This window comes from Camarhynchus parvulus, chromosome 2 (assembly GCF_901933205.1).
Source record: "Camarhynchus parvulus chromosome 2, STF_HiC, whole genome shotgun sequence".
In the NCBI taxonomy this organism is placed as follows: Eukaryota; Metazoa; Chordata; class Aves; order Passeriformes; family Thraupidae; genus Camarhynchus; species Camarhynchus parvulus.
Genome location: NC_044572.1, coordinates 42,861,861 through 42,875,288, shown reverse-complemented (window position 1 = coordinate 42,875,288; position 13,428 = coordinate 42,861,861). Strand labels below are relative to the sequence as shown.

The window sequence follows — 13,428 nt, the reverse complement described above, 5'->3', positions numbered from 1 at the left end:
AGAATTGTGAATGATTTAAGCATTTTTTTCTCTGAGGCCAAAGATTGTGATCTGTTGCAAATTTATTTCTAACCATATCAACTGAATAAGACCTTTGGCAGCTCCAATTTGTTAAAAAAAATTGACTGGTTAACTTTGTAACATTAAGCTTCAGGCTGGAAAATTATTACTTCTTTCATTTCATGCACAATACACCCAGTGTTAAGAGCCTGGAAAAAAAATCACCATTATATCCTATGTTATAAACAGAGGGGAAAAGTCACTTCTGGTCCACATCAGATGTGTACAACTGGGTCATCTAACAACACACAAGTCCAGTGGAATGACAGCTTGAGTCAAGCAATCACATACTCATATATACAGCCAGAGATTAACTCCCTACTCAGAACAAGGCCACCCTCAAAGTCACAGGATGCTCAAGGCTTGGCCAGTCTTTTTCCAAGTATTCCCAAGAATGAAGGCTCCAAAACTTCACTGGGCCCTGCCCCAGCATTTGATCTCCCCTTAGTATTTCACTGGAATTTCCCCTGTTGCAAACTGTGTACATTACACAGGATCGGCACAGGCCATTGCACAAGGCACCGGATACTTCTGGGCTTCCTCTGCTGCAGTGCAGCTGCTCAAAATGCAGGTTAAAGACCCAGGCATGATTTTGAAATTACATCATCCAAGAGCACAGAAAAGGTCCTGCAGTGCAAAGTGCCACAGTGCAAAGAGCTGTAAGGAAAGGATGAAGCTCCTTCAAGCAGTTACATCTGCAGCAGCAACAGTACAGTGGCTTTTAGTGGCAGGAAGAGCAAAGACCAACACAACTTTCCTGGTAGTGATGGAAAAGAATTAAGACCTCTGCCCAGGAAAGAAGCAGCTGAATACACTTCATATCAAAGAAAGTACTCCTGACTTGCGGATTTCAGTTTCAAACAGGAAACTGACTTGTAAAACTTCAAACAGTTCTGCACATTAAATGAAGAACATCTTAAATTAATACAGGATAAATACAACCTGATCCACTAACATGCTTCTTCAAGCATGAAATCAGATAAATTAGGATCTGCCTTAGAATATAAACATTTGTTTACATATCTAAATGCTGAGCATATTAAAAAGATACCATTATTAAAATATTAAGGCAGCTTACACTATACTGCTCACTGAGTCTGTTTCATTCCTGTATCTGAGAAAGTACACTCAGAAGTCCTCCAAGTACTGAAAGTAAATGAAATACTATAACAAGCCTCAAAAATCACAAGTGATAGGAAACACAGGATACTTATTTAAAAATAGTTTTTAATAAAAATGGAAGTTTATTTATATGCTTTACCTGCTCCTCTAACAATGTGGCACAGGTTTTATTTTAGAAGCAGGAATACAGATGCTCAACAGGTTGCCTGCATCACTAAACCGTCTTAAAATTGAATTAGAAATAGAATTCATATTTTGTATCCTAGGATGGAAACCAACAAGAGGTACTGGATGCCAACATTTTTGGTTCACCAGAAAGATGAGCACACAGCTAGCTTCCATTTCAAACAAGCAATGCTGTTGCTGATGAGCAAGAACTTATGTCTCCCTGAAAGGCTTTTGAAACTTGCTTTGAAGAAAAACTCTTGGAACGCGCAAGTCTTCTTTCCTATTCACAGTTTCTCGCTGCACATATTCATTGACCACTTGCTCATATCCCTCAGCCTTGAAAAGCTGAGATAAGAACTCTGAAAGAGAATTTAAAAGAAACAAAGATAAAATATTATGTTTAAGCTATTTTTAAAACACCAGACAGCATTTATATAAGCATATGTTCTTATGTGTTACAGCATGAAAATCACACAGGCTTTCAGATTTCAAGCTGTTCTATGTGGGCAGACTGCTGAATAAAAATCAATAAAGAACTCCTTTGGAAACATCAACCTAAGCAAAACAGCTTGTAAAACTGGGGCTTAAGCTAGTTATTCAGTTGAATTTCCAAAAATTGCCAGATCTCTTATTTTTATAAAGCCTTGTCATTCTCATTGTGACTGACACCAGTGCATTTTCCCTTTGTGCAGCTGACCTTCACTAGCTGAATACATCACTTACCACAAATATTTCAAAGGTAATCCAGCTGTGCAGATGCACCTCTGCTAAGGGAAGAATAACACCCTATATTATGTGCAATAGCTCAACAGAAAAACTGACAAAATGGCAAAGAGGATATGGTGGTACCAAGACTCCACTAAGTTGAACTGAAAGTATTTTCCATAAACAAAAAAAATTTACTCAGAATCTATTTCCCTTAAGGAAGGCAGACGCACCTCACAAACAGAGCGACCTGTGCAGCAGGAAGGTCTGCTTATGCTATTGACTTGTCATGTTAATTAAAAATCACAATTTTTCCTTTCCTGCACCTCAGTTCACTTACTCAGGCAGCAACTCCACAGTAAATTTAAGCTGTTCTAAACTTGTGTTACTTGATAGAAAACAAAGATTCCATTTTTGACTGCTCAGGGGGATTAGCTTGATGAAACAGTGATCATGTGGGTACAGGAAGCACCACCAGAGACGGTGTCTTGAGGAAGATGAGACCACCCACTTTGTAGCACTGCAGGATTATATCAACCCAAGCCCACCATGGCTGTAAACACTGCATGTTCATGTAAAATGGGCACCCACACCAATGAAATATAAATAAACAGCATTCCATTGTGGACCTATTGAAATCTTATTGTAAGGAAGTTGCACATATTTCATAATACAAAACTAAAACCATGCATTCCTCCACAAATTTAATATTATTTCAAACAATAGAAGAATGGATTTTTTTTTCCCATGGAAGAAGTTTGGTGTTACCATCTGCCATATTATAAACAAGTATAATTCAAGTCACCCCATGCAGCAATAACTGGGTGTACCAAAGTACAAAGAAATGAAAAATAGCAAGGGTTGCAACTTCTGTGGAAATGGTGGGAGTCATGTCTCCAGTAACAAAAGAACTCTCAAGTATTAAGCAATGTTTATATGAAAATCTGTGAAATGAATGAGATCATCATGATTAAAAATGGGAGTAGAGGTGATCTATGAGACAGTCACAGACCAGCCCAAGGAAAAACAATTGCTGACACAAGCGATATAAAATAAATTCTCTCTTTTCTCCTTCCTTCCTCTTCCTCATTCCTACCTCAATTCTTCTTGCAAGGGAAACATGCATACTAGCAAGGAACTTCTCATTCAGAAACTATTCTGAAACACAATAAAAATGAGATTTAAAATTCCACAGATAGGTCAGTCTCTTATTTGTTCCCTTTAGCATCAATTCTCTTTGTAAAAGCTAATTGTTTAAACAGAACTAAAAATCACTCAGTAAATAACAGTTCTAGAAATGCTTCAATTAAGTTGTAGCACTGCATTATCTTAGATTTCATCATTGTCCTATGAAGAATAGGGGGAGCTCAGACAAGATTAATGGTTTTTATGTATCAGAAACAATTAGTCAATATGTTATGGCATAAAGTATGAATAACATTTACTTGGCTCCAAATCAGTCTCTTCAGCAGCTGAATCTTGCTTTAGACTAAGAACAAAGAACCTCACAGAAATAAATTCACAGCTCTTGTTACACAATGTTCTACAAGTGATGGGGGGAGTAGTGAGTTTAGCATGAGGAACTGGGAGTTAGAAGCTACAGCCAATTTGTAAACCCAATTCACTGTGAGAGTCTAAGCAAATTCCTTCATGTCTCTGTGCTTCAAATTCTCCACCAGTAAACTGCAATAACTACCCTTCCTCCTAAACCATTATGAGCACTGAACAAAAACTAAACACTGTATCATATGGGAATACGTTTTTGCATTGTCTTCACTAAAAAACAAACCCTAGAAGACAGAGTGACCACAGCTAGTCAGTGCTATCCCAGCAGGATTTGTGCAAGAGCTTCTCAGTGCTGCAGTCATGGTTCTGCTTTTAGAAGTTAATAGACCTCATCCTGCTCACCTGCACAAAAAATGATGCCAAAAGAACTGCTTACTTGCTTCATGAAGATGATTAATTCTCTTACTGAACACAGGTCTTTTCCCCTTAGGTAACAAATCTGAATGAAATTCAGCTAATTCACAAACTCCTGCTCTTGGAGAATTATAGCACATACAACCAGCTTATAAACAAGAAAGTGCTCCACAAAGTTCTTCCAGTCTAAACAACTGCTTCTTCCCAAAAAGGATGGTAAATGAAATAAACCACAATTTAACAGTTCATCCACAGAAAATAAAACTTCCATGGGCATGTTGGCAGTTTGCTGGAGAAAGTTTGAACAGAAGATGCACAGAAAAGAAAGCACTCTACAACATGTCTTACCTTCAGTAAAAAAATATGACCTTGTCCCATCTTGTCTGACATAAAAGTTTTCCCCAAGTTTGCTGCCTGATTTAAACCTGAGCATTGCATGGTCATACAGGCCATAGTCTCGGAACAGAACACACTTGCCTGGTTTTAACACCTGTCAAATAATACACACATACTTTAATAAGCTAAACAGATTTAGTCATATAGAGGCATATTTATTTGTGTACACATACAGACATAAGTAACTAAGACAAGGTAGACTAACATAGCCAATACAACAGTGAGATAGATATCTATATCTATAGACAGATATACAATTCATTCCCTGTGCAACAAAAAGGTGGTGCAAAAACTAGATTGACTCTTAAAAATATTTCCCCATGAAAAAAAGACTACAACTAGTTTTAGAATACCTATTTGGGTGCTGATCAGCTAAATTAGCAACACTCTTCAAACACAGAAAAAAAAGAAAATATACAGTTTAACAAAAATTCCCATCAGGGCATTTTTTTTCTGTTGGCTAGTATCCTGTTTAGCACCTGATTTTGTTTAATGGCTAACAATAAAATTTGGAATATTGTGACATTTCTTTTTTCACGGGAGAAAGAAACATGTTGCAATATGTTGTGAAATAAATAAGAAACCGTTTTAGCAAAGTGAATAATGGATTTTTAACATTGCTTTTTGGTAAAGAAAGAGAGCTATAAAGAGTTTAGAATTCATAAATACATGGTCATGCCCACGCTGATTTTAGGTATCTAAATATTTATATGAGCTAAGAACCAATCCTGATTTTGGAAAACAGCTGGAGATATACAAAAACCCCCTAATATTCCTTTTTCAAACTGCTGTTAATAAGCCAAATAACATCAGAAAATACAAGACCCTTAATACACACATATGCAAAAGTAAAAAAATATATTGATTGTTTTCCTCTGCAGTCAATATATGACATCTCAAGAACATTCAGAACAATCACAGTTCAGGTTGTTTAAACCCCCTTTGGATGGGCCTGTCCTAGTCTGCCAACTAACAAAGACAGCTTAGAGGGGTGAGTTTCTCTAGGTTAACATTGACTTCTGAACACTCCACTGTTAAATCACCACAGGTCAAATGTGTTTCATAATAACAGCAACATCCTAACTGCAGGTCACTGGATCTCTGGGAGCTAATTTTGGCTCACTATCATTGACCTTATGAACACAGACAGCTCTGCAATATATAAACATTACTCACAGCATACAACCCAAGTCACAGCTTTAAAATCACAGAGAGTGGTCTGGGATAGAAGGGGCCTGAAAGATCACCTGGTTCCATCCCCCTTGCCATGGGCAGGGACACCTTCCACCAGATCAGGTTGCTCAAAGCCCCATCTCTCCTGGCCTTGAACACTTCCAGGAGGAGGGCATCCACAGCTTCTCTGGGCAAGCTGTACCAGCACCTCCCTAAAGAATTTCTTCCTACTATCTAATCTAAACCCACTCTCAGTTTGAATCCATTCCCACTTCCTTGTCACTACATGCTCTTTCTTGTAAAAATCTCTCCATAATTCCTGTAGGCCCTTTTCAGGTACATTTAAGGCCATATTTTATGTATATTTTTGTTACACTGATGGCATGAATTAGGCCGCAATCCAAACATTCTCACAATACCAGAAGAAAAAAAAGGAAATTGTAAAATATATTTTAGTCCTGCATACTTGGTGAATTAATGAAACACATCCATGGAATATAATATGAAAACTCACCATTGCAAGAGAGTAATTTTCTCAGAAAAAAAAAATACTTTTGAGCTAAAAAGAAGGAAAGTGCTTTAAAGGCTGTAAAATCAGCTGGTTTTACCTTGTAAATGTTCCTCAGGACAAGATGCATTTTGTCAGGATGAATGGCAGAAAGCACAAATATAAGTGTGACAACATCCACAGAATCTGCTGGTATATTGTCTAGAAGATCATCTTTGGTAAGATCACACTGGAACACTTTACATCTTTCAGCACTGTATAAGGCATTTTTCTAGGGAAATTAAAAGAGCAAGCTTTCACTGAAAATTAGCAGCATTTATTGCTACAATAAAGTAAAAATTTTGTGAAATTAATCAGTAGAGAGACACAAAACACAAAGCAAGATTAATATTAACCTCCAACAGGTGGCTACTGCTATCAGCAATGCTTTACTGCTAGCTACAATAGTGAAACTACAACTAGTAGAATAGCCTGTTCCCACAAATTTGAGAAGGAATGTGCATTAAGACAATTCAGAAAACATACTATTTCTGTTTTACAACTGCCTCTAATCTTTAAAGAATACATAGACTCTGTTGAAAGAAATTACATATTACAGGGTGATGAAAGTAAAGCTGTTGAGCTACAGGTAGAGTGCAAACAGTTGGGGTTCCTGTCACACAATCTGCAGCTGGGATCCTCTAGCCCACAGTTTTGCTGTGGGAAAAAAAAAACCCAGTCTTGGCAAAAAATAAATTCAGCAAGAACTGTGGAGGCAGATGCCATTAAGTCATCCAAAACCCAGGGTACAGGCTCAGCCCAACCTCATCTTGGGGTGCAGTCACAGCATCCCAGGGAGCTGCTGTCCTCTTCTGTTTGCCACAGGTATTTCTTCCCATCTTTTGCATGATAAATGCTGTGTCTTGTGGTTCTTGGTCACAATGCTTTCAGTTAACAGATATGTAGAAATTTACCTGTGATTGAAAACTTCATAAAGACTTTTAATGCCCAAAGCCCTCACCAACCCTGCTGCAAGGCTTCACTTTGGACAGCAGTACCCATGACGAAGTGTAAACATACCTACTGCTAATCAGTTTACAAACCCCTTTAACAATAATTTTCCCAGCCTTGTTTTTAAGGTTCTGCTTGGGACTCCCTCTATTAAGGGCAAGCTTCCAGGACAAATGAAATTTTGCTTTTACTGAACAGTCAGCAGAGACATAGCAGTGCACCCAAAAAACACTATCTTCATAAATCATTCAAGTAATATACCATAATGCTCTAATTTGACACTGAAAAGCCAAGTCTGGAGCAATGATTTGGCTTCTTACATAGGATCTCCACTGAAATCCATCAGTCTCAATTTTTTTTGGCAAAGCATATTCTACCCTTCCTAGAAAAAGGAAGCCAAGAGAAGTCTGTTGTTACAGTCATTTGTAATTTTAGAAGCTTCTAAAAAACACTCTAAAAGAAGTTTCAAGTATCACACCAACCTTCACATACTCAACAGCTCTAGGAGAGAAATCACAGGCATATGCAAAAATATTCTTATCTTCTTCTAAGAGTGGAAACAAGCAGTTCCCAACCCCACAGCCTGCTTCCAGAATGGTCAGCTTTTGATCTGCAAACTGGGGAGGAAGCAATACAAGACAAAACATTTTTTGTTTTCTCATCATATGAGCAGAGACACTGTTCAACCAGCATTTTAAAAGCTATAATAAATTTTAATTACAATTCTTAAAAAAAAAACCAACAAAGTAGACAGCCACTGCATAATCTGACATTAAAACTCAGACGTCCTGAATTTCCACAAAATTAGAAATCATTTTAGAACATATTAATATTTCTTCAGTCATCTATCTCTTAAGTAATCAACAGACTTGTGCTATTTCTGTCTTGTCTTTAATTGAGCTGTAAGGAACAACAGATGCATCTGGCTATTCCCCTTAACTGTGTTCAGCAGTCAGCCTGCAGTTCTGGATGCTTTTCTCTAAAGCAGAGTACTGAAGTGCGCCAGCTTGCACACACAGAGACAAGCTGTCTACTTTAGGACTCAAACACCAAATATTCCAGACAGCATTCTCAGCATCCAGGATGCTATGAACAGCACCCCCATCCAGTAACGGCCAATTATAAACTGAAACTAAACTGATGCATATGATTCTGAGAAGTTATCTTTGATATTAAAAGAAAATACACAGAGCACTGCAAACTTTACATGTGTCAGCTCTTGCCCAAATGGCTTTGTTCTAGGTATTAGTCACTCCCCTGGAAACAACTGATTGGAAACCATCAATCCCATCTTTTACAGCAGAACTGTACAGATCTCACCTCACGACATGCCTTTAACTCTTGAAACTCTCTGGTTGTCCAATGTCTGTCTTTGAAGAAGTTGGTGCTGTTTCTTTTGTAAAATAGATCCCAGTTCTTCTGTGCCTCTTTCTCCAGTTTTAGCTGTTTGAACTCAGACACTAAAACCTGTTCTTTTGCCAGTTTTTCTGCTTCTTCTGGGCTAAGGACTCGAGCACTATGGCCTTTCTTTTGGAAAGCACCATCTTCAGTAGATGTTGGTACTATATTTAAGCAATTCGCTGACGCCTTTTCTTGAAACATCTTAGATTCTTTCACACAAACACCAAAGACCCAAGGATGATTTTTTTTCTTTAGTGTATGGTTCCATCACTTAACTTAGGTAAAATAAGCGAGGTTCTAGAAGCAGAATTAAAAATAAGAAATAATTACAGTATGCACTTACCACAACTTAAGTGATCTGTCCTACCTGATGGACTTATATGTCACCAGATTTCTCTTAATTTCAGAAAACCTTCATCTAAACTAAGAACTGTATACAACATCACACTGATGTCAAAGTTAAAGAAGATACTCAGAGTCTCCTGGTTTTCCCTCTGCATTCTAGAAAGTTACTCAACAAGAAAAAGATGGTGCAGCTCTAACTTTCTAATTTTCACTAAAAAAGACTTGAGAGGGAAAGCAAGGGCTTTGTTTCTCATTAACCTCACCTAGAACACTTCAGAAAAAAGGTAACTTAAGAACACATGACATTTAAGAGTCACATTCAAATTAATGAAACATGGTGTATTCATATTAGCATTTCTCCTTCCTGCTCTCAGCTCTGTGAGAAAACACTGGTGAAAACAACAGCATTTATAACACCACATCACCTAAAGAAGAGAACAAAAGCAGTACTGAGGCCAAGATGCCCAGAGCTGGCTGCGCCAGCATTCATCCCACTGCCTCCTCCTGAGGATTCACGCTGGTTTTAACAATCACAGGTGGTTTTCTTTTCAGAAGTTCACAAAAAGAGCTTCACACAGGCTGGGAAGGGAGTAAAATATTTTCTCTGATGTTAAACTGGTTCTGACATCTGCCTTGTCATAAACATGCAGATCCTGGATGATGGAACATGGCAATGAAATCCTGCATGGCCCCATAACTCCCAGGGAAGCCCCGGTAGCAAACACACACCACTCGTGTACATCAGTGCCCCGAGCCAGGCATTGGTGTCAATTTACCAAAAAGGAAATGAGAAAACCACAACAATACACACCCTAAAACAAACAAACAAACAAACAAGAGTACTACTTCAGTTATGTATTTTATCTTATGATAAAATACATTCTATGACACATATCATGGATTGTATGTACATGTTATATATGATGCTATCATGATATAAACACGTCATGACACAAACACAAAATACGGAAGCGCACAAATGAAGAACTGTCAGAATTTCATCCAGTGTCACAGACACGCCCTCTCTTCCTCCAAGAACACAGCAAGAGGTTATGAAGAAGAGGCTCCTTTGAAAGGATATCTCTTCAAGAAGAGCATATCATCAAAACAAACAAACAAAAACTTAATCAGCAACATTTCTGCCGTACTTCTACAGACGCCTATATCCCAGACACTCTCCATTATTTCATCACAGAAGGAGCACAAACGCAAACAAACAAACGCGAGCCAGTCCTTTCAGTGACGCCTCTGCTGCGGTGGGAAGGCAGCGCGATGATAAACTCAGTCGCAACAGCCCATGCTTAGGCTAAAGAGCCTTTTAAAGGTGTTTAATCCAGAGCTAAGCCCACAAACATGTAACACCTCCGTGTGATCCTCCGGTCCCCCCACGCGGAACCGGCTTCCCTCCAGCAGCTCCTGCCCCAGCGTAGCCGGGGCTTGGATAACCCGGCAGGGAAGGGAAGGAAAGCCCCTCCTGCCCTGCCCTGCCCTACCGAGGGCGGGGAGCGCCGGGCTCCCACCTCCCCGGGGACCCTCCCCGGGGCAGCAGCCCCAGCCCGGCCCCGGGCGCCCGCCTCGCCCCGCCGTACCCGCCGCCAGCCCCGGAGAGGTTCCCGGAAGGGAAAGCCAAGAATTTCCGGGAGGACGCCGGGCGGCAGCGCACGGAGGAGAGGGAAGGGACCGGCCGGGCCGGGAGCGGGGCCATGAACGGCTCGGCGAACTCGTTGCTGGACAAGGAGGAGCACCCGCTGCAGCTGGGCGAGAGCTTCGAGCGGCGGCCCAAGGCCTCCTTCCACACCATCCGCTGTGAGCGCCTCCCCCGCGGCCGCCTCTTCCTCCCCGCTCGCGTCCCGTCCCCCGGCTGCGCTGCTCCTTCTGCCGCACCCGCCCCGCTGCTCCCCTCGCCTCCTTCGCTCCGCCATCGCGGGGCTCCGTCCCCGCTTTCTTACCCGCTCCCTTCCTGCCCCCTTATCGCCCATTTCCCCCCTTCCCTCCTATCCCCTTCAGCGCCCTGTTCCCGCCCGTTCCCTGCTGTCTCTCCACACCCGTCTCCCCCTTTCCCGCTCCCTCGGCGCCCGTCTTTCCTCCCCACGAGCGTTTTCCCCACGGAGGGGTCCCGCCCGGGAGGAAGGGGAGGGTGGATGCTGGCGGGGAGGGGGTTTGAGCGAGGCAGGCCAAGGCGAAGGAACAGCTTTAGAAAGTTTGCCATTAATCGCTCGGAAGCATGAGGAGTTCCCCCCGTAAGGGGTGGCTTTGCCATCTTGTTTTTTTCTCTTTGTGGCAATTAACTGCAGGACAGGTGCCACCGCAGGCGCGGCCTGGAGAGGCAGCCCGAGCATCCAGAGTTGGGTTTTTAGCTGGGTGTTTGCCTGATGAAGCAGTGTGTATCCCAGAAGAGCTCTCCCTGGCTGTCCCGGCTCCAGCCAGCTGTAATAAATCAGTATGCCAGGAAAGCAAGCAGAAGGGACTCAGACACTTACAGTAATGCCTAATAAATGCAAGATAAAGCCTGAGGTAGATTGTTTTGAAGAGGAACTCATTGTATTACTGTACTTGAATTCGGTGGGGCAAGAAATCTGAGCAAAACAAGTCCAGGTTTTATTACTAAAATGACTGGTAAGCCATCAAGAGTAAATGTAAAGAATACTAAACTTATGATTTAGTAGTTTTCTATGAAAGTGGGGAATTTATACAAAAAAACAGTAGGACATTTCAGTTTATGATGCACAAATATAGGCCTGGTCTCATTGCCCTTGTTCATATACCACAAATAGTAGTTTCAGTGATACTGGTCACCCAAGTGCCTGATCCTGTGTGAATTAAACCCAAACTATATCCAGGTGGAAATATACTGGATTTCTAGAATGGAAAGCGCTTCAATAACCAATTTCCTAAGGGATTGCAAAGCCAAAGTCTGAAGATCTGCAACTGGAAGAATGCAGTTTTATTTCAGAAGATCTTTCTGAATGCTCTATTTTCCATCTGTGACTTTTAAATGAGATTTCTTCATCATCTTGGTATATTTTTCCCCTAACTGTTGTTCTGGAATGATTTATCTGGGTTCCAAACATTATTGCCGTAATCCTCTTCACACAAGCTACAAGGAGAGGATTTTGTGGACTACATTTGTTTCAGCCTTCTTAAGATACTTCATTCCTGTACTGAGAAACTGGATTATGCTTGAAAAGCACATCTTGAAACATCTGATTTTTGGGAAAAGAGCTGTGGGTATATTTGGAGGGAAATACGTGCTCTCCATCTACATGAGCACTAGCCAGGCACGTGCTAACAAAATGAAAACAATTAGTGGAGTGTTTGTGTAAAGTAACTCTATATTGCTGTGCAAGAAGTCTGGTAGTGATATTCCTTTTAAGTTGGTGACTGTGCTGTTGGAACTCTTGATCCCGTTTTGGCAAAGACACTATCTCTTGTACAGCTGGTTTATTTTATTTAGCAAGCTTGTACATAAAGTAGATGGGAAACAATAGCTAGAAACAGATTGCTCGGATGAAATTGAAGGCTATGATTTGATCTGGCAGTTAAGGCATGAGGATTAAGTCAAGTGTGTCTGATTCTGCTTGTTGTGCTGTCAAAGTAAAACTCAATTAAACATTAACATCCTCTTAATGAGAATTCATTACAAGCCAGGGTTTGGAGTTTTTTTCCTGCAAATATGTTTTTCATAGTGGAATTATATTTTAAATTTGTTCTGAGGTATTAATTTCATAACTAATGCAGTAATTAAAAGCCTTGATCCTGAATATAATTGCACCTCTTCAGATGCAGGGATGCTAGAGTTGAATGCAGGCTTCTTGTAAAAACAAACACAAGGCAAACTAGCCTATAGCTGTGTGATTTTATTTCAATTTGTCTAAATCCTCTCTCAAGATATTAGAGCTTCTGATAGGTTTTTTTTCCTGTTATTTTGTGGCTTACCAGCACAACAGAATAATGAGGAGAAAATACTTTCAATTTAAAATGGTCTCAGTTCAAATGAATGCATTAAACAGAAGAGCCTTGGTTGGGAGACAAAGCACAACAGAGCAAAAATACCTAAAACAAGTGTTAGTTTAAAGCCAGTACAGTGCTTCCCCTTACTGATGCTTTCTGTCCACAGTGGTTCTGGAGCAGTGTAAAGCTGCTGAAGTAAGATCAGCACCTCTCTCTTTCCTCAGAAGTGAGAGCTGAGATCTCCTCCACCCATGTGGAGCTTTTAGCACTATTGTGGAGGCGAGATGGCTGTTAAAGAAATTACTGAAATATCAGTAAGATTAAATAAGTGGGTATCATTAAATTGGTGTTTGTCACAGAGGAGTCCTCAGGGTTGCAATTGGCAAGAGCTAAGCAGAGCCCAGGGTTTTGGAAGTTGTTACTCTCTTGAGTTTGATTTGTACAGTTTTACACTTGCCTGTAAAACCAAGTGCCACTCAAAGCTACAGTTGTCGCGGCAGGCGGAGGTGGTGAGAGTGCTGTGACCTTCCCAGAGAGGTGTCTTTAAAAACACATCCTGGGTGGAAGGAACAGAGTCTTCATCCGGGCTCCACAGAGGATCTTTATTGAGCTCCTGCCTGGAAAGGGTCCAGGGAGTAGGGACTCTCTCAGGCACAGTGAGCAGGGGTTTATATAGGGATAGCGAGGGG

The 13,428-nt window shown here is 40.7% G+C and overlaps 2 protein-coding genes across 5 annotated transcripts in view; one reads left to right on the top strand and one right to left on the bottom strand.

Annotated features, from left to right (window-relative positions):
* Window positions 1–1,303: 1,303 nt before the first annotated feature.
* On the bottom strand, window positions 1,304–10,630 carry METTL6 (methyltransferase like 6). Of its 4 annotated transcripts, none has more exons than XM_030943146.1 (7): window positions 10,378–10,630; window positions 8,363–8,740; window positions 7,525–7,659; window positions 6,856–6,975; window positions 6,153–6,323; window positions 4,324–4,465; window positions 1,304–1,709 (listed from the first exon to the last, which is right to left on the bottom strand). In XM_030943146.1, exons 2-7 carry the CDS (start codon window positions 8,642–8,644, stop codon window positions 1,561–1,563), a joined length of 999 nt encoding a protein of 332 aa, XP_030799006.1. In that variant the 5' UTR covers window positions 8,645–8,740; window positions 10,378–10,630; the 3' UTR covers window positions 1,304–1,560. The 4 variants fall into 4 exon arrangements, with proteins under 4 accessions (XP_030799006.1, XP_030799007.1, XP_030799005.1 ...); XM_030943147.1 differs by lacking the exon at window positions 10,378–10,630 and adding an exon at window positions 9,937–10,363; XM_030943145.1 differs by lacking the exon at window positions 10,378–10,630 and having other exon boundaries at window positions 8,363–8,827.
* The window catches only part of EAF1 (ELL associated factor 1), a 20,252-nt gene continuing 17,124 nt past the window's right edge, over window positions 10,301–13,428 (top strand). The window contains exon 1 of the mRNA XM_030943149.1: window positions 10,301–10,594. Coding sequence (XP_030799009.1) covers window positions 10,492–10,594 — 103 coding nt within the window. The 5' untranslated portion in view covers window positions 10,301–10,491. The remainder of the gene's footprint in view (window positions 10,595–13,428) is intronic.

Coding starts and splice junctions, on each gene's coding strand:
- METTL6 (XM_030943146.1), bottom strand. CDS start 8,644: ATGTTTCAAGAAAAGGCGTCAGCGAATTGCTTAAATATAGTACCAACA. Junction 4,466..6,152: donor TCCTGAGGAACATTTACAAG/GTAAAACCAGCT, acceptor ATTATTTGACAG/GTGTTAAAACCAGGCAAGTG. Junction 1,710..4,323: donor GTCATATTTTTTTACTGAAG/GTAAGACATGTT, acceptor ATTCTCTTTCAG/AGTTCTTATCTCAGCTTTTC.